This window comes from Scleropages formosus, chromosome 6, assembly GCF_900964775.1.
Source record: "Scleropages formosus chromosome 6, fSclFor1.1, whole genome shotgun sequence".
Lineage (NCBI taxonomy): Eukaryota > Metazoa > Chordata > Actinopteri > Osteoglossiformes > Osteoglossidae > Scleropages > Scleropages formosus.
Window position 1 is genome coordinate 2,080,231 of NC_041811.1, and position 20,628 is coordinate 2,100,858.

Sequence of the window (20,628 nt, forward strand, 5' to 3'; positions counted from 1 at the left end):
ATTAAAGTGTGAATTATTTCAACAAAATTGAAATGCAGAAAAAAACATTTATTCATTCAGTGTAATGTTTGCAGGATTGTTCAGACAAGCAAGTGAAAATGGCAAATCCAGCTTATGTTGAGCACAGATGAGCCATTTGTTACAGAAATTGTTCAATGACAGTACTGCATTGTTTGAATGTAGAGAAAGAAAAAGTTTCATTGGGCTGATGCATCATATGAGGAGAATATTCTTTAATGAATGAATTTTAATTATGTTTCGTGTCCATAATGTAAGAGGGCTAGAGGTTGTACTCGGAGAACTTTGCTTTATTTTCATGGAATGATGGAAGGACCAGCTGGTGGTGATTTACCTCGTGCTCAAAAGTGACATTTTATTATAATAATCCATTAAATTAGCTCACAGTTAAGAAACTTGGAAAAAAAGGAACAAGACAGAGTGCCAGATTTCTAGACAGATTCAGGTACACCTGCTCACAGGAAGCTAAAATAAATTTTTTAAGCATTATTGTGGCAATGGACCTTTAACTGCAGCCTTGTTGTAGAACTACTTTTAATGTATATTTTAAAAGTTATACAACAATCTTATTTCCAGTCCATTAGCCAGGCACAGCAAAAGACCACCTTGACAGTAAATTATCCAAACTTACCAGACCCACAGCCAATGACGTCTTTGTCTAACAGTCAATATTATGGCATCGAAAATTACAATGTACTATGTACCAGATACTCCCAGATGTTTTCTTAGGAAAAGTATCTGTCTCCAATGTACAACATCTATGTCTGTACTGCATGAGGTCCTTCAGGTCAAACTTGGGATCTTCAGTCTGTGGACATGCCAAACTGATTTACTCAGGCTAAATGTAAAGTGTGTTGACGCTGCACCTATGACCATATCTATCAATTCAAATGTTCCATGGCTATGTCCATGCCAGCTGAAAGGTGATGCAACTACCAGGTAGCCTTTTATACATCCTCTGAGGTCTCCTCTTGTTGATGAGGTGGAGTCAGGCTGCTGACTACATTCTCATATGCCCCATTTCCCCATTTCCACCATTGTGGAAACCATAAAACATCAGCAGAAACCCAGTAAGTGTGAAGCGGCTGAGGGCATCAGTGATGGAGTAGACTGTAAATCCAAACTGAAAACTAAAACCAGAGATGTGGACTGGTAGTACCATCTTTGTCTCTATTTCACTGGTTAAAATGTTCAGTTACTGCAGTCAAGAAGGGTGGAGCCAAGTCTGATACCAAAAAAAGTCATAAACTTAAAAAAACAAGCAAAAAAACAATAAAGTGACCAGATTCCTCTGAATAGATCATGAAGAAAAGAAGAGCCTTGGCAGCAGGAGCGAATCAATCCGACAGGAAGCCATCCTGTTCCAGGATAGAGGGCAGCAGGGAAAAAGCAAAGGGGACAAACTTCACGCCATTCCCGTTGTAGAACTTGTTCTGGAATTCCACCCTGCAGAGTAACACAGACCAACACGCAGGGCTTTGTGGTTAAAGGAACAGCTACCATCTGCTAAATAAGTACCCTCGCTCCTCATGTTACAAACCTGTAACTATATAAGCATTTTTCTATTTTTTTTTTTTGTTGTTTGAAATTTCACAAAGGATAAATCCATACACTGCCCAATACAGAAAGCATAATGACCCCATTTTGTACAAAAACATAAAAAAAACTACTTACTACTACTTACTACTTAAAAAGGGGGGACATAAATAGAAATGTACCAAGAAAGGTAGAGGATATAGACTGTATCATGTCTCTGACCCAATGCACATAGGAAAGGGGGACAGTTTGACTCCGAAACTTCAAAATAAGGTGATGAGCCAGTAAAGATGCAAAGGCAATTAGGTCTTGGTGACTATTGGTCATAGTCATCCCTTCAGGAGGAATGCAAAAAGAGCTGTTATTGGTGAGAACCATGACACCTACAATGACAGAGTTTCAAATTCACTGGACAAAAAGGCTAATTTTTAACAGGTCTAGAAAGTATACCAGGGTTTTTTTGACTTCATCTGTTGCATGAAGCGTCTACATCTGGGTAAATCCTAGCCAGTTCGGCTTTAGCCTTATGCAAGCATTGCACTGCCTTGAAATGGATCAAGAAATGACACGAACAGGAGGTATGTACCCTACTGAGAACAGCTGATCAATCATGATCTGACAACGTAACTGGAGATCTTCCCAGACAGCTCTAATAGCAGTCAAAGAGGGCAGGTGTAATGTATTTAAGTGATTGTATATTACAGAAATGGGGGATGTGGTGGCACAGCGGGTTTGGCCTGTGCCTGCTCTCTGCTAGGTCTAGGGTTCGAGTCCCGCTTAGGGTGCCTTGGGACGGATTGGCGTCCCATCCTGGGTGTGACCCGCTCCAGCCTTACGCCCTGTGTGGCTCGCCGCAACCCCGCTCGGGACAAGCGGTTTGTTTGTGTTTGTGTTTGTGTTTGTGTTTGTGTCTGTGTCTGTGTGTCTGTATTACAGAAAGGGCTTCCTACCTAGAATGAAAGTGGAACTACATTTCTTTGGACTGTGGGAGGAAACCTATACAGATAAAGGGAGAACATGCAAACCCCACACAGACTGAGCAGAGATCAAACCCCACATTTTCTGGCATCACCCCGGTGCTGTGAGGTCACAGTGCCACTCACTGCACAGCCATGCTGCCCATATGGGAAAATGGGGAATTAAACTAATAAAATTCCGCTAAAAGTGTGATTTCTGGATGTTAAATTTAAATAACTGAAGGAGGAGAAGCTAAAGCAAAAGTGAATAAACAAACCTCCTCAGGCTCTACGACGCCAGCTATAAAATGTAGAATCTAAGAAAAAAGGGGGAAGGCATGGTTCATAGCAAATGGAAAATGTGGGGAAAATGGGTGGAAACATCTTCTCAATGAAGCCCAAAATTTAAGTGTGGTTGGAGCGACAGTGCACAACTGAGATACGTAAAGGGGCACATTCCATAATCAGCAGTGAGGTTTGCTTGGGCCAGTTTGATGTAGATGGTAATTACTCCAGTAACTAATGCAGTGAATATTTACTGTCCAATGGTAAAACTGAAAGTTTGGTAGCACACCTCCTATTTGAAGAAATGGATCTTTGAAGAAATTATTTAGATTTGAGGAACATTTTCATTCCAAACAAAGGAAGAAATCAGAGAGGCGATGTTTGTTAAAAAAAAAAAAAAAAGAAGTGGGAATGCATCTCAAAAAATAGAGAGATTTGGGAAGAATATTAATTTTTATGGCGGGGGATGTGGTGGCAATGGCAGGTTCAGCCAGTGCTTGCTGTGTGGTGGGTCTGGGGTTCGAGCCCTGCTTGGGGTGCCTTACGACAAGCTGGCCTCCCATCCTGGGTGTGTCACTCCCCCCCCCCTTTGGCCTTGTGTGTTGCTGGGTAAGGATCTGGCTCGCCGCGACCCTGCTTGGGACAAGCAGTTGTTGCCAATGGATGGATGGATTCATTTTCACTGATGCACCAATACAATGAAAGATGCAACCACTGGGTTGAGCCATATAAGTATAATTTAAGTCATGCTTCGTATGGTCTACTAGGTTTGTAAAATTATTAGTAAAAGGGTTATTGATTTATATTGAATTTCACTTTCTTCACTTATAGCAGTTCAATTCAGAACAATACATTCTTACATGCCAAGTCAAGCAGTAAAGAGTTCCCAGACAAAATGGTAGTGTAAGAGAGTCTAAATTCAATTGACTTCCACACTGTTTACAGATTGTACCTGGAATTCCTTAGTGTCACTGATCAATAACAAGGTGAGGACCTTTGAATATGTTTATAGGATGATATACATTTAAATTAGTATTGAACAGAAGTGGAGAAAACATTGTTTTATTTTCAGTCGTGCTAAATTAGCTTTAGTTCTTATGCAGTTCAAAGTTAATAAAGTACTAAAATAAAAAGCCTCATAAAGCATTTGCATTTATTACAGCTATGCCCAAGATTATTACAGAACCTAGGAAGCAAATAAATCATGTTTGGATCATTACTATGTACAGTGGTGCTTGAAAGTTTGTGAACCCTTTAGAATTTTTTTTCGTCTCTGCATAAATATGGGCTAAACCATGATCAGATTTTCATGCAAGTCCTAAAACTAGATAAAGAGAATCCATTTAAACAAATGAGACAAAAACATTGTTCATTAAAAAGGTAGGGAGACAAATGACCATTGTTTATTTTTTTGCGGAAAATGATCCAATGTCACATATGTATCTGTGTGCGGCAAAGGTATGTGAACCTTTGCTTTCAATAATTGTTGTGACCCTCTTATGGAATAGCTAACTAAACATTTCCAGTAAGTGTTGATCAGTGATCAGTCCTGCACATCGGCTTGCAGGAATTTTAGCCAATTCTTCCTTACAGACCACCTTTAACTCTGGGATTTGGTGGGGTTCCTTGCATAAACTGCCAACTTCAGGTCCTTCCACGATATTTCTAGAGGATTAAGCTCAGGGCTTTGTCTCGGCCATTCCAAAACATGAACTTTCTTCTACATTCAACCATTTTTGGTAGAACAACTTGTGTGTTTAGGGTCATTGTTTGCTGTATGATCCACTTGCTGGTATTTGTACAATTCAAAATTCAGAGTTCCATCAATAATGGCAAGCTGTCCTGGTCCACAGGCAGCAAAGCAGGCTTAAACCATGATACTGCCACCACCATGTTTCACAGATAGGATGAAGATCTTAAAATGAAATGCAGTGTTTGTCTTTCGCTAAACATAATGCTTCACATTTGAGTCAAAAAGTTCTATTTTGATTTCATCCATCTACAGAACATTCTTCCAGTAGCCTTCTGGCTTACTCTTGTGGTCTTTAGCAAACTATAGGTGGGCTGTAATGTTCTTTTCGGAAAGTAGTGGCTTTTTCCTTGCAACCCTGCCATGCACACCATTGTTTTTCAGTGTTTTCCTGATGGTGGCCTCATGAACACTGACACTGGCCAATGCAAGAGAGTCCTTTAGCCTCTTAGACATTACTCTGGGTTTTTTTGTGACCTCCTGGATGATCATAAGCCTTGCTACTGGTGTGATCTTTGTTGATCAACTACTCATGGGACAGGTAACAAGTGCTGAATTTCCTCCATTTGTACACAATCTGCCTGACTGGTGGAGAAGTGGTTTTGTAACCATTTCCATGGTGGTGAGCATGAAGAACTTGGTGGTATTTTTATTAATCTGTTTTGCTTTAATTTCTCCATGGGACTCTGGAACTGCCAGTCTGCGATGAGAAAGGCTGACTTCATACCAGCCTACGCCTCCCATCTCTCACTGGACCTCCTGGCCTGAACTGAAACCTGGATCTGTGATCACTTCTTCATTTCCTTTCAACCCTGCCTCACAACTAATTCCTCGCCTCTTTCTGCACTTGTTGTCACCTTCCACCAGAACTTAAAATCTCTCTGACCTTCCTGCTTTGCCTCTGCCACACTGTCCACTCTCCCTTCTGCTGCACAATTTTCAGATCTCAGACAACGCCACTAACACTCTCCTCTCTGCCCTATCTTCCACCCTTGACTCTCTCTGCCCACTATATTCCAGAACAGCACGCCCCAGTGCCACCCCATGGGTGACTGATACTTTACGTGCTAACAGGACCAAACTCCGGGCTGCAGAGCGAAGATGGCGAAAATCCAAGACTCATTCGGACCTGGATGCCTACCAGATACTCTTAGCTACTTTTCACTCTGCTGTCTCTTCAGCTAAAACCTTCTTCTACCACAACGAAATACAGTCTGCAACTAAAAAACCACACAGACTTTCTGCCACCTTCTCATCCCTTCTTGTGTCCTCCACTTCCTCCTCCTTCTTCTCTCATTGCTGATGACTTTGTTTTGTTTTTTAGAGACAAAGTCAGAGCAATCACTGACAAGTTCTCAGCATCACCCTGCCCGGTTCCCGCTGGACCTTCCTGCGACTCTATGCTCTCCAAATTCAAGCCGCTCTCCGAATGTGAAATCACGGACCACCTGATATCACACAGAGCTCACTTGATCTGATCCCATCGTCACTCTTACAGAACATTTCCCCACAATTCTTCACCTTCACCTTCATCACTAAGATCATCAACTCCTTGCTCTCTTCTGGCTGTTTCCCAGCTGCCTTCAAAACTGCTATCATTTCACCTCTGTTAAAGAAACCCTCCCTGGATCCCAATTCGGTCCAAAACTACAGACTAGTCTCCCTCCTCTGCTTCCTGTCTAAAATTCTAGAGCGGGCGGCCTGTGATCAACTATCTGGTTTCCTCACCTGGAACAAAATCCTCTCTGGATATCAATCTGGATTTAAAGTTGGTCAGTCCACTGAGATGGTGCTTCTGGGAGTGTCTGATGCTCTCCAATCAGCTAGAGCTGCCTCCCTCTCCTTGGCCCTCATCCTCCTCGATCTGTCTGCAGCATTTGACACTGTCAGTCACCGGATTCTACTCTCCTCTCTTAGTCAGCTTTGGATCAAAGGAGCGGCACTAAGATGGTTTGAGTCCTACCTATCTGACAGATCCTATCAAGGGGTTTGGCGGAGCTCTCATCTTTCTTCTCTGTCTCTCTCAACTGGTGTCTCACAGGGCTCAGTATTGGGTCCTCTTCTCGATCTACACCTCCTCCCCCGGCCCAGAGATAACATCCCATGGATTGAAATACCACTGCTATGCGTTTCCTCTCCTTTCCAACTGGAGCATCAGACATTTCCGCACGCATTGCTGCCTGCCTGTCGGACATCTCTGCATGGATGTCTGATCACCACCTCCAACTCAACCTCTCCAAAACAAAGATTCTTGACCTCCCAGCTGGCCTATCCTCCTGTCACGATCTATCGATCAAACTGGACAACTCACTCATTTTGCCTACCTCCTTGGCTAAGAGTCTTGGAGAGATGATTGACCCAAGTCTATCTTCTCTCAGCACATCGAAGCCACAACCCGGTCCTGCAGATACATCCTCCATAATATTCACAGAATCAGTCCCTACCTCACAACTGACTCTGCCCAACTACTTGTCCAGGCCATGGTGACATCCCATCTGGACTACTGCAACCCTCTCCTGTGTGGCCTTCCTGCTCCTGCCATCCTGCTCCACAAGTTGTGTTTGATTTGCCAAAGCGTTCCTATGTATCTTCTCTACTCATTTCTCTGCACTAACTTCCTATAGCTGCCTGGACCAAATTCAAGACCCTGGTTATTGCCTACAAATGCATCAATAAAACTGCTCCTAGCTATTTACAAGACTTGATCAACTGCTACACCCCAACCAGACCCCTTCACTTGACTACTTCTACTCGCTTGGTGGTCCCAGGCATGAAAAGTAAACAATGGTTCTGGCTCCATTGTGGTGGAATAACCTTCCCCTCTCACTCAGAACTGTAGAAACTCTGTCTACATTCAAGAAGAGTCTGAAAACTCACCTTTTCTGGACTCAATTCGCCCAAGATCTCCCCAGCTCATGTACGGTGTAAAAATTTATACACCTTAACCTTATGATTATCCCCAGATAAGCCTTTACACACAGCCGCTACTCCTGTATTGTATGTAAATGTTTGCGTACCTTATAAAAAAAAAAAAATGTAGGAAGGTTATCAGGATTCATCTATCCTGCATTTTATACACCTACTTGAGCGATGAACATCGGTGCATCAAGTGGAAAGTAATAAGCTAGGTTTACTTAAGAATCGCATGTCTGCAGCTATGTCTCTTTCACCTAATGTAATGCACAAATCTGTATTTTTTGCTGAGATGTACGTCACTTTGGAGAAAAGCATCTGCTAAATGAATAAATATAACTCTTTTCTCAGGTCCTCAGCAATCTCATTTGTTTGAGCAATGACACATTTCCACAAACCTGTGTTATGAAGATCAGACTTTGATAGTGAAGCCCTACATTTCTGTTCTTGAAACAATGTAGGGCCACCCCCACTCACATCTGATTGTCATCCCATTGACTGAAACACACACACATTGTCTGAAACTGCTTGCCCCGAGCGGGGTCACGGCAAGCCAGAGCCTAACACGGCAGCACAGGGTGCAAGGTTGGAAGGGGAGGGGACACACCCAGAACAGGATGCCAGTCCATCACAAGGCACCCCAAGTGGGACTTGAACCCCAGACCCACCGGAGAGCACGACCTGGCCAAACCTGCTATGCCACCATGCCCCCCTTGATTGAAACACCTGACTCTAATTTCCCCTTCAAATTAACTGATAATCCTAGAGGTTCACATACTTTCCCCAGACACAGATATGCAACATTGGATAATTTTCCTCAATAAATAAATTAAGTGTAATGTTTTTGTCTCATTTCTTTAATTAGGTTCTCTATCTACTTTTAGGGCTTGAGTGATAATTCGATCATGTTTCAGTGATCAATGTATTTCATTATGGCTAAGTGTCTTTGGAGTTATGAACAAAAACAAGTTACAGACCAGTCCCTACTCTGTTCATAAGATGAGAAGTTGGTATACACAGAAAAAAGAGCCAGTGAGACACGGTGAACAGTTGGAAGGGGTTGGTATGCTGGAGTGTGTGTGTGTGTGTGTGTGTGTGTGAGAGAGAGAGAGAGAGAGAGAGAGAGAGAGAGAGAGAGAGATAGAGAAAGGGAGAAAGATTCTCACCAGTGAAGCCGCAGGGCATGGAGGAATGCTGAAAGGCCCTCCATTAGAAGCAGGATGGAGACAGTGAGTGTAGCAAACAGGCCAAACACAGGGACCAGCAGCACTCCTGTGTACTTGGAGTCCACACGCAAGGATGGCCTCAGGACCATGTTCCACAGCACCTCTGATAACTCTGTGTCATACACACATAATTACATGAACACATACAGACAGAGAAAGAGGGGCATAGATAAATCCGTATGGCATGTGAACTTCTTCAGTTGCTCAATCTCCCACCTCGTATCACACCTCCCCTGTACTCACGGGCATGTGCCAGGCTGAGGGCCCAGAGGCGCAGGTAGGATGCAGTGTTAGAAATGCAACCCAAGCAGTACTCAATGGTGTGTATCACCTGGTGGAGCAGCACTTCTCCCAAGTCAAACTGCAGGAAAGGGCGAGCAAGAGGTTCACTGTCATACCTTTGTCAGTCCTCAGCTTTCTTCACATGTGCCTGAACATCCCTCCTTTATCATGAACTCAGCAGAAACACAGTCATTTCAGGCAGAACATCAGTGAGGATGTAACAGTACTATGACAAAATTAGTTTGACTACCATGATCGGTATACAACGACTGTGACTGTAGTATGGGTAGAGGGTAGGGTAACAGCTGTGTGGTGACTGACTGTAGCAATGTGATGACAGCAGGATGATGATGACTCATTTTGAAGACTGTAACATGATCGAGATGGCAGTATGATGTCCGTGACAACTATTCTGGATGCAGATGTTTCACTGCTTAGTTTTTAAAATTGGGCTGAAGTTACAGCGGTATGGCAGTGCCTGTGGTGTCTGACCCTTTTTTGGATCTCCCTGTTGGTGGGATCGCTAAGTCCTCCTCCATCCTCTGTATCATTGTCTCGCATCACTGCAACATCATCTTCACTGCCCCTCCTCACCCGCTCATAACCCTGCATTTGCAAACATACAGTGTTACACTGTAATTCAGTACATTATATTACATATATACATTATATACATACATAATGCACAAACGCGCGCACACACACACACACACACACACACACACACACACACACACATACACACAAATGCAAACAGAGGCGTGTACCCGGTAGGCACCCAGGCTCTTGCCCCCTTGGTGTAACCAGTAAAGGTATAACGGTTTCCCCAGCAGCAGTACTGGAACAGACAAGAATGCCACCACCAGCAGGAAGACCTGTAACCCCATCTGCATGAACATGGGGTCAAAGGGTCAAAGATTACATACAAAAAAGGACTACATAACGTTATATATGTGGATCATAATGCTATAAACTTTCATTTCATTAATCTTTTATGTCAAAAAATAAAAGATCCCGATATGGGTGGGAGTGGTCTGGGAAACCTATGTTGGTAGAGATAAGTAGGAGTGGCCTTGAGAACCCATATGTGAAGGGACCGGTTGGAGGGTCCTGAGATACTAACCTGGCCAGGGTATAGTGACTCCAGGGCCTCTCCTTGCATCAAGAACATGTTAATGAAGTGGACCAGGATACTGGGGGCCAGGGCAGAGTGCCGGGAAGAGAAGGCCAGCCATTTATACACCACCATGAAGACCAGGTAGCCGAAGAGGCAGAGCAGGAAGAGCAGCTCCGGCAAAAAGAGCAAGTACAGGCCAAACCTCTGTCTGAAATGTCTACAAGGAGGAGACCCCATCAGAGAGGACAGAGTCCAGAGTCCAACATGGTCCAATATCTCTCCTCCTGACAATCCTCAGCTTCAAGTAAGCACTGTTTTATTTTACATCTTCTCTTCAATAAAGACAGTTCCCAGTTCTAAAGTGACTGTTTAATAAACTTAGAACACTACACTTATACACTCACACTGTCTCGAGTAGTTTTCTTCCGGTACACTCTCTAAACTGGCACCTGCTGCAGCAGCATATACAACAATAGTTCCTATTGTTACAAGCACCATGAAAGAGCACAGATATAGCCAGATCATAATGGAAACTACAGAAGTCATCAAAACCAAGAGCTGTAGCCAGTACAGTTTGGTACTGGCAGATCTAGCAGTGAGGACAAGCACATTAAGTATAACAAAGCTAACTGAGCAAATCAAAGTAAACACGCACAAAAAAAAATAAAATAATACAGGTATATCTCAGTATACGGACTCTGGGTTTACAGATTTTCAGTATAACAGCCCCAGAAAACTTGTACCCCTGTTCAGTATATAGACCAACTGCTCCTAGCATTAGGTGTTAGAGGCAGATTTCTCCCCAGTGATACAGAATTCAATCAGGCACAGATTGTTAAACAATATATGATAACCTCTTCTTAATTTTGCATTGATTTTCATTTTTTTGTTCATTATATGCATGTTTTTCTTTTATTCTTATCAGCTGGAAAGTAGTCATTCATGTCCCAGGCATCTAATCTCCTATTGTCCCCTGGAGCCCTGAGTGAGGTAACTCACAGGTAGTTGAACACACCCAGGATGACCCCAAAGGTCATGTGAATGACCCCCAAGATGACGGACATCTTCATCTTGTAAGAGTTGAGGAAGGTCAGGCGGTTTGATGCCATGTTCCAGATCTTACAGACAGGATAAGGAATAAGTCAGTCAATGATCTTTTCATATGAAACAGAGCAACAAGTGTCCATTGGATGAAACAAGCACTTACAGGGTCAATCCCGAGGGGGTACGGACCACTGAAGACACCGGAGACATTTGGGTCAAGGGTGAGCAAGACATTTGCTCGAAGAGTTTCATTCCTGGAAGAAAAAAAACACAGGATGTTTTAAGTAGAATATGTAGCATGACCCCTAAGGTTGTCACAGTAACCTTTAACTCTTTAATCTGATGTCTACAATCAGAGTTAAAACACATGGCAATTAACAATAGGTGCATGCAATGGAAACTAAAAATCACTGCTTTTCTCCTTCATCTCTCAAGAAATTGAGAAATGTATTCATGGTGGAAAAGCATCATTTTGAGAGATCTTGGACCTCAGCCATTGTGGAAGAGGACTCCACAATGTTACATTCCTTTCTCTTTCTTGCCCTTTCCACCAGAAGAGCAATTTAGCAAAGCTCTCACGTCCACTGGTCCTGGGAAAACATGGCCCTGACGCTCCACCCCGAGCCAAAGATGTTAAGCGATTTTGAGAAGCAGTCATTGTAGATGAGTCCCGTGTAGACAGAGAAGATGCCCATCATTAGGATGATGTATCGTCCCTCAAAGAGGATCCTAAAGATCTGAGCACACAACAGCACACAGCACCTCCTGAACATGAATGAGAGGCACATAAAAACGTTTTTGAGAACCTACATTTAAACACTGGTATCTCACCTCGTTCCTGCTGCGCTTCACCCGTGGGTTGTTTTCGTGAAAGAGCATCCACAGGGCAAAGAGCGCCAAGACCATGCCATGACCCAAGTCGCCAAACATCACGGCAAACAGGAAGGGAAACGTGATGATGGTAAACGGAGCTGCCAGGGTGACACACAGACACACAGTGAGGTTGGCTTGTACCTGAAACACCTCTGCACTCTTCTGCTCTTCACACACATTGATCATTGACCCTCAGGAACACTAGACACAAGCTGTATCAACTGTGGAAGTGAGCTGAATTAAGGGAATCCAAAACTCCCATTCTGTGTGAGTACTCTTTACTGCCACGTATCAGTTTGGAGGTTAAATACCGGCTGTATTTACATTTATTCATTTGGCAGATGCTTTTCTCCTAAGAGACTTCCAAGGAACTCTATGTAGTGCTATTAACCCACACATCTTATTCAACCAAGGTGACTCACACTGCTTGATACACTACTTACAATAGGTAACTTATCCATACATCAGTAGAACACACTCTCTGTCACTCACACACTATGGGTGAACCTGAACAGCAGGTCTTTGAACTGTGGGAGGAAATCCATGCAGACATGGGGAAAACATGCAAACTCTACACAGACTGAGCGGGGATCAAATCCATGTCCTCTCGCACCCACACAGGTGCTGTGAGACAGCAGTGCACTAACTGTGCCATCGTGCCACCTACAAACATTTGCTGCACAACAAATAGAAATATTATAAAATGCATAAGTGCTACTAAAAATGCTACTAAAAATAAATAAGAAAAATGTATGCATTCTATGGGGGTGCGGTAGCACAGTGGGCATGACCAGGTCCTGCTCTCTAGTGGGTTTGGGGTTCGAGTCCTGCTTGGGGTGCCTTGTGATGGACTGGCATGCCGTCCTGGGTGTGGCTCCTCCAGCTTTTCGCCCTGTGTTGCCGGGTTAGGCTCTGGCGCGCCGCAACTTCAGCCAGTGTGTGTGTGTATTCTCAGAGATTCGAAACTTAATCGGGGGAGGAGGAGCCAGCGTGTTTAAGTTTAGCAGTGAAATTTGTGACAAAATGCTTCAAAGAAGACATGCCTGTGCAGTTTTATCAGAAAGCTCAGTATTTATGCAAATGCTAGTACCTTCAGCAGGTCTCACCTGGGTTAACCTCCCTGTAACAGCCCACCCCATAGGCCTCCACAATATTCTGGAAGCCAGAGGTAAACTTGTTGGTACGGAGAAGAGTGGGCGGTGTGTCGTGACTCGGGATGCGGTTGACGAAGGAAGGAACCGTGGCTCCGCTTCTTCTCTGGAGGAAGGAAGGGTATGAGTGTAAAACTAGTCAACCCAGTGGTCAGCTGCGTCAACTTGTTTGACAACCGGGCCAGTGATGGAGTTTGTTCTGGAATTGTGTGGTACGGTTTGAACATGCTCCGTGGTACACTCAGGCCTACTTCACAGTACACCTAACATTTCTTAGATGGGAACTTTGAAGGAAAACAGAAAACACGGGAGGTCACTCACAGAACCCTCTTCAAGCGCCCCCCGCAGGGCCGCCAGTGAATCCACAGGGCACCACACTTCCGCAATGAGGCACTTGTTGGTCACGTCGAAGCTGCACATGTTTAAGGTGTGATAAATGGCCTTCATCTTCTGCACCTGTATAGCCCAGGTGAACACGGACTCGGAGGCCTTATTCAGGACCTGGCGAAGGTAATCCTCTGTCCTGCTGAGCACCTGCAGGGTAGGGGACCTTACCTGACTGCTCGTGGAACACAACCAGACCACTTAAACCCATCAAAACCCTTGATCAGTTGCTGCAGGTTTACACCCAGTTCAACTTTTGAGCTGTGCCAGTTAGGAAATAGGACCTCTGTCCAGCAGTCGACTAAAAAAGAGCTGGATCCAATAGGCCACTGTTCTGTACGCTGTGGAGATAGTACCATCTAAGGGAATGTATGTATATATGAAACTGACAAATACAAACAGGTAAGGTACATAACAGTGAGCATGGGTGAGTGGTCAAATTGTAGTCGAAGTGGGCCTATGGCACATATGTACTGCATATGCAAATTATGCATTATCAATATGCTGATAACACTGGAAGCCATGGCAGGCGTACGGTGTGCAGGTCCTGGATCCGAGTGGCCAGGCTCTCCATGACATCGCAGCGTTCCTCGTCCGTCTCGGGGTGCGGGTACAGGTGACAATGGTAGCTGGACCAGAGAAGGACAAGACTGACCTCAATATACATTCATTATATAAATTTTGAATAAATTTGTGAAACTGATTCTCTTGTATGTTCATTGTACGTTTTTCCTTTAGAATACACATTAGTTTACTGTTCTCATGCACTGTTCACATTGCACTTTTTCACCGTGTCACTAAAACACCTGCGTTTCACTGCATTATTTTTCAGGATTGCTCCACATGTTCCTTCAGTCTTTCTTGTAATTACATCTTGATAACTGCTGGAATAATTAGTAAATGCATTATGAGTCTAAAATGGTATGTTGCTGTTTCAAAACTGACTTATTGATGGAAACTCTTGGTGAAATCTGGACATCAGTATTTAAGGAGATGAAAATGATGTTTCCGGCCATGAGCTATGGAATATGATAAAATGTGATGAGCAGCAGTGCTGACTGGGAAAAGCTGATCCCATCATTTTGTACATCGCAGGACCAACCATTCACAGATCTTCTGGACTTTCTGGCCGATCTGGTCTCCCCAGAAGGAGATGAGAAACACCACGGTGTCCATGGAGTTTTCCCCCTGCATGCAGTAGGCACAGAGAGAAACTCATCAACAGGATGAGTTACTGCAGCATCACAGGCTAGGAGTGAACATGAACAGTGATGATTATTATAACCTGAAGAAGGTGCAGATGCACTCATAGCATCTGCAGTGAAGTCTGAAAGCGCTACAGTAATGAGCTTAGAGGGTGAGGAGCACCAGCTCACCAGGATGGGGTCCCTCGAGCTGTCCTGCATGTCTGAGTAGCTGAGGATGGTGTAGCCCTTGCACACTCTCCACAGGAGCCTCTCAAAGGCCTCCACCTTCATGCGGGGGATCAGACCCGAGATGAACCTGGAGGATGGAGACACCAGTACTGTATGTGGGGCCAACCACACATTACTACAAAACTGATTACACTGAATGTATGTTAATGTGCCTCTATGGGTGTGTTTGTGTGTAAAGGTGTATGTACCTAACCATAACCCTAACCCTAAACGTAACCTTAACCATAAAGCTAACCCTAAATGAGGATAAGGAAAAACGAGGTAACATTTTATAGGTCAAGTACATTTGCTTATGTAGCCAAGTTGACTTAGTAGGTCATTCCGTCCCATTTAACACATAAGGGCAACAGACTTCACAAACACTTTGTATACACTCAATATTTAGGCTTTGCAACGTCTCTAAAGGTGAAAGTGTGTGTGTGTGTGTGTGTGTGTGTGTGTGTGCGTGTGTGAACGAGCTCTGTTCACCCCAGTTTGGCCCCCAGGCGCTGCATGCTGGTGTATCCAGTCACAGAGTCCTTCTCCAGGCAGGGGAACTCCTCATACTGGGGACCCAGGGACTCGCGCTGCAACCACACACAAATACACAGTCAGGAAACACGCACACACACACACAGCTTCTCCTGGGTCCTCACTCAGACAGGTGGAGGGGGGCAGACACCCACCTCGGAATTGCGCTGCACGAAGCTGTGCGTGACCCTCAGCACGTGCGTGTACTCGGTGAACTCCACCAGGTTCCGCTGCAGCTCCTCCTTGTTCCTGTTCACCTCTCTCAGCTCGACCTCCAGTCGCTGGAGCTGCTCCTAGGTAACGGAAATGTCTACAGTTGGAGCACTGAGGACCGCATTGCGCTCGTCTGAGCTCCTCGATTGCACCGTGTGGCTGAGGGGTTAAGGTCAAGGCCTTGAGCATACACCAGTAGTAGGACCGGTTTCTGTTCGGTCCTTGACTTGCCACGCCCAATATCTGAACCCGTGTTTTGTGATGTTGGCGATTACTGGTGGATCGGGCAAGAGGTGCAAAGACCAAGAACATGGCCTTGGTGTATAGGTGGTGGAGATGTTTCAAAGACAATAAACTAAAGGGATTGACCCCAGTCAAGCTGGGAGACCGTTCGCGGTCTGATGAAGAGGTGAAGAAAGCTACAGCCGCCGCCTTCGTTCAGCACTGGACACTGTTTAAAAGTTTAAGGAGCACCCCGAATGTACAGTGTAAGGGAAGGTGCTTTGAAAAGGAAAAGCTTCCCATCTAGAGCAATCTTCAGATGCTATCAGACAGACTATGTCTCCAAGCCTTTCAATCACCCTTCACAGTTAGTGTTTCATTCTGTATATGTAGTAGAGACTGCCTCCACCTGCATGGTCGTCCTCTCAAATGCAATTCGCACTGACTGCTTACCAACTGCCACCAGCAGCCCAGACTCAGGCACAGAGAAATCTTCCCACCCAAAAACAGGTACAATTATCATCATCACTCTATTGTTTACTCGGTTGGCATGTCGGGAGAGAGGGACAGGCGAAGGGACCTTACCATGATCTCCAGGACGTTCCGGGGTTGAGGAGCCGCTGGGCTAACCTCGGCCTCGGGTAGGGCGATGCTAGCCTTCCTGATTTCCCTCAGGAGGTACCCTGTAGTACAGCAGACGTGCTCAAGCACGTATTGAGGGCATCTATTTCCAGCAGCGCGCACCAACGTGACAAGATTGCGCTCACGTGGGGGAGCGTGTCCGAAAAAATCTGAGATGTTTTTCATAAGGAAAAGCACACGGAAATAACAAAATCCATACATTCATGCCTGATCTCTGTAAAACCGTGATACATTTCGGCTCTCACCATTTTTGAAAAATTAAAGAAATTATCTAAGGTGCCTCTTCTTGCATCCTTCCAGAACCAAAAAAGTAGGGCTGACACTAATCCATCAAAGTGGCACCTGCCAGCTGCCTCCCTGACGCTGAGAAACTGGAGATGTCTGAACCAGAGGTTATGGGGCAAGAGCTGTGCAAAATGTGTGCAGAACGTGTGTAGAACCTCTGGGCTTCATGCTGAAGGTACCTGTGCAGGTGCCATTTTCCACACGCTGCTGTTGGATCGCAGTAACTCTGTTTGGCAGGTGGTTCCTGAAAATGTCATGGTGTAACACTACGAGTCACGTGCAGACTACAAATGGGTGTGAAACCTCCAGGGCCGACAGAGAACAAGACCAGCCCCTCTTAGAAAATCTGTAATGTGAGTCTCATAGCTCTTTATATGAGCCTATGACACTGGACAACGTTCTTGGGATACACAACCGTGTAGGCCAACGCTTGATCATTTCTGAGATGTGTTCTACACTGCAATTACTGGCCGTGAAGGGCTCCATGGCTCTGTAAGTGTTTGCGTTTGCTCTGAGAATCTGAGTACGGCACAAGTGTTCAAAGCCTAGAAGAAACTCCGCTGCTGTATGTTAAAGATCTGTGCACAATAGCTGGTCTCTCCCAAACTGCAGATTTTATACCAGTTACAGTGTAGACAGGATCCTTTCATTTGCTATTTCAGACCTCTTGTAGGAAGGATAATAGCAATGTGTTTGAATTCACACTGAATGACACACCTGTTCTCCATGGATGGAGCAGAAGATTGTGTGCGTCAAGCCCAAAGTGTCAGACACATCAGTCTCATTTATAGTTCATACAGGCCTGAGCTCCATGACACGTTTATAATTTTTAACAAAAGCACTTATATGTAAAATTAAATCCTGGAGGTGCTCATCCAAGCATGCGTGTCTTACCCAGAATCCTCTCCATCTCCTCACACCGCTTTATCTCTCCAACAAACTTGCGCTGGAAGGAGCTTACATTGGGGTTGAGCTGAACACGTGGGACACAAGAAAATTCAGCAACATCATGACATCAGAAACGAAACAGAAGTTCACATCCATCGCCCAGTCAACACTGGAATGGACTGAGCCATCAAACCCAAGGAAAACACGACTCGACGTTGTACAACGCCTCTCTTTCTCAACGCAGATGACGGGACAGGTTCAGATACTCACATCTCGGAACTCAACCAGAGCCAGTTCACCCAGTTCGCTGATGCAGTCATACGCCGAGCCCGACTGCAGGAAGAGCTGCGCCAGGCACACCTCTTCGCTCCGAAACAAGGAGCCCATCTTCTCGCAGCGCCGTACTCTACACTCTGAAACAACACACACCCTGCTCTACAACAAAAACCCTACTCTACAACACTCTAGTCCAGAACAAACACCCTACTCTACAACGTTCTAGTCCAGAACAAACACCCTGCCCTGTAACCCTCTTACTGTACAGCTTTTCTCTGTTACAACTCGTTGCAGCAGAACAGTTATTCCCTTGCCATTTGCCCTGTAGTCTTTCTCTATGGTCTCTGTGGCCTCTGTGGTCTGTCATCTGGTAGCTTTGTGTTTCTCATCAGGTTCAGGTTCCCCTCAGGCTCAGCACCTGCTGATGTCCATATTCTGCTCAGGTGCAGATTCTCCTCATGTCCAGGTTTCTCTCTGTCTCACAGCTGCTCTCCTTCAGCCAGACGTCAGAATCCAGACTTTAATAACCAGTTTTATTCCGGCACCGGATTCGGATTCACAGGGAGACCAGTTTCCATCGCTGTCCAGTCACTTCATATCCGCTGCGTCCATTAATATCGCTCATTAATAACGGCGCTTCTGATACAACGTATCTGATAGAAGTGAATTGCGGCGGCGCGCTTTGTTCCCGGCGGCACGCGGTGCCCAGCAGACACTAAGAATAGCAACACACAATAATAATAATAATAATAATAATAATAATAATAATAATAATAATCAGAGATCCATAGTCCTGCAGTAACACACTGTACCTCTGTGTGTCCGATCGCACGCACTGCCAGCGGTAAACCTTCAAAGGGCAGAGAGACGCGTTCAAGACGGTAAACGAGGCTGTAAACAGGTCTGGGGATCCTCAGACACCCATGGCATGTGCCATATTGCCGCTATTCAATATGATAATAATGATTATTTAACAGAAAAAAAGAGACATCATACGGAGCCAGAAATTAACCGTCTCGCATCGGCATCACTGTCATCCCCCCCGTATTCGGCATCCCGAACGTGTGGACCAGCGAGCATCATCCGATCAGCAGCATCGTCGTTATGGTGTGGTGAGCGCCGATCTGCTGAGCATCGCCGCTCATCATGTGAGGAGCATCACTAATCACGTGGTGCGCGCCCAGTCATCACAGGAGCGCCACCAATGGGGAGCCGAGCGGACGCTGCGTTGGAGCCTCCATGTTCTCCTCGGGAGCCGTTATGGACCCCTGTGGACCCCTATGGACATGGTGCTGCTCCTGTCTCCACTGCTCAGCATAGTGCAAAGTGTGTGTTCCACCACAGCTCCCCTGTTCTCCTGGGCTCTACTCTGCAGGGCTGCAGTGCTTTCTGGGTAAAAATGAAGGAATCTCTAGAACTTACTGCAAAGTCACATCTTCACACACGAAATAAATTTAAAGGCAAAGTAATCTACTCACAAAGCGAAGCCCAACACTGAAATATGAGGTGCATAAATATTCTGAGCTCACCGACTGTCCTTAACCGCTTCTCCAAGTTGGGGTTGAGGTGGTCTGGAGCCCACCCTGGAAACACAGGGTGAACTGTGCGCGTGTGCACCACCCTTTGCGACAGCACCACGAATTCCCAGCAGTGTTGTGGCCCAGACCCGGGCTGCGCCATTCCGGAACTTTCAGCCCTTTCTCTCTGACCCCCTCCTGCGCTGCTTGGGCTCACTGTCCATAACTCCCTTTCCCACAGTACTGCTGGATGTGGCTGCGTGCTCACTTGTATTCCAGCAACATTTGGGCAGAGTCACCTTGAAACCAGAAGGTCTTGGGTTCAAAACCCACATCCTGCTACAATATTTACCCCAGACTGATACAGCACTGGTTTGCCCAACTCTACAATTGAGTTAAAAACAAGTGTGTGCTCCTTAACTGTTAATAACTAATGTGAATACTTCTGCACAGTGCTGTGTGAATTTTACCTGCAAGAACTGAGCAAATCTCACAGATCCTGACCTATTTATACTGTCAAATCTCAGACTGTGTGGACTATAGTGTGTGTGCTTAGATCTCATTCCCATAGTGTCGCCTAATATAGGACACACAAAGTACCATCCTTACCCATGTATGTCATTAGCCAGACCATGGCTGTATGAATAAGTCATTTTCAAAGTTATGTCCCTTCAAAGAATTCAGCAGAAATCAAAAATCTAAAGAACCTTTAATGGTTATAAAGATGCCCTTGATTAGGGTACTTACTCTGAAATACAGAAAAATTTACCCTGACAATATTGTTGTAATAATGTAAATATTATTAAATGTTACTTGGAAGAAAAGTCTTATGAAGGAATTACTATAAGTATACACACACACACACACACACACATACACTCACTGGCTGAAACTGCTTGTTCCAAGTGGGGCTGCAGCGAACTGGAGCCTAACCTGGCAGCACAGGGTGCAAGGCTGAAGGGGGAGGGGACACACCCTGGACGGGACGCCAGTCTGCCACAAGGCACCCCATGCAGGACTCGAACCCCAGATCTGCAAGAGAGCGGCCCCGGACAAACCAACTGCAACCCTACACCCCCCCATTACTATAATTAACAATAATCA

At 45.1% G+C, this 20,628-nt stretch overlaps 1 protein-coding gene across 3 annotated transcripts; it reads right to left on the minus strand.

The window, feature by feature from the left end:
* Window positions 1-76: 76 nt before the first annotated feature.
* Window positions 77-19,259, minus strand: LOC108930107 (V-type proton ATPase 116 kDa subunit a-like). Of its 3 annotated transcripts, XM_018745173.2 has the most exons (21): window positions 18,820-19,259; window positions 18,002-18,722; window positions 17,738-17,816; window positions 16,502-16,599; window positions 15,637-15,774; window positions 15,440-15,537; window positions 14,912-15,038; window positions 14,638-14,723; window positions 14,071-14,164; window positions 13,473-13,685; window positions 13,107-13,257; window positions 11,959-12,098; window positions 11,707-11,864; window positions 11,291-11,381; window positions 11,083-11,201; window positions 10,090-10,300; window positions 9,734-9,853; window positions 9,459-9,572; window positions 8,928-9,045; window positions 8,625-8,796; window positions 77-1,464 (listed from the first exon to the last, which is right to left on the minus strand). In XM_018745173.2, the coding sequence occupies exons 2-21, from the start codon at window positions 18,116-18,118 to the stop codon at window positions 1,356-1,358; spliced, it is 2,553 nt and encodes an 850-aa protein (XP_018600689.1). In that variant the 5' UTR covers window positions 18,119-18,722; window positions 18,820-19,259; the 3' UTR covers window positions 77-1,355. The 3 variants fall into 3 exon arrangements, with proteins under 3 accessions (XP_018600689.1, XP_018600690.1, XP_018600688.1); XM_018745174.2 differs by having other exon boundaries at window positions 10,090-10,159; window positions 18,002-19,259; XM_018745172.2 differs by having other exon boundaries at window positions 18,002-19,259.
* Between the last annotated feature and the right edge of the window lie 1,369 nt (window positions 19,260-20,628).

Bases quoted from the DNA above. Each gene is read 5' to 3' on its own strand.
- LOC108930107 (XM_018745173.2), bottom strand. From the start codon at position 18,118: ATGGGCTCCTTGTTTCGGAGCGAAGAGGTGTGCCTGGCGCAGCTCTTC. The intron at 16,600-17,737 runs GTAAGACACGCA...GCTGTACTACAG, and splicing joins GGAGATGGAGAGGATTCTGG to GGTACCTCCTGAGGGAAATC. The intron at 15,775-16,501 runs GTAAGGTCCCTT...TCCGTTACCTAG, and splicing joins GGAACGTCCTGGAGATCATG to GAGCAGCTCCAGCGACTGGA.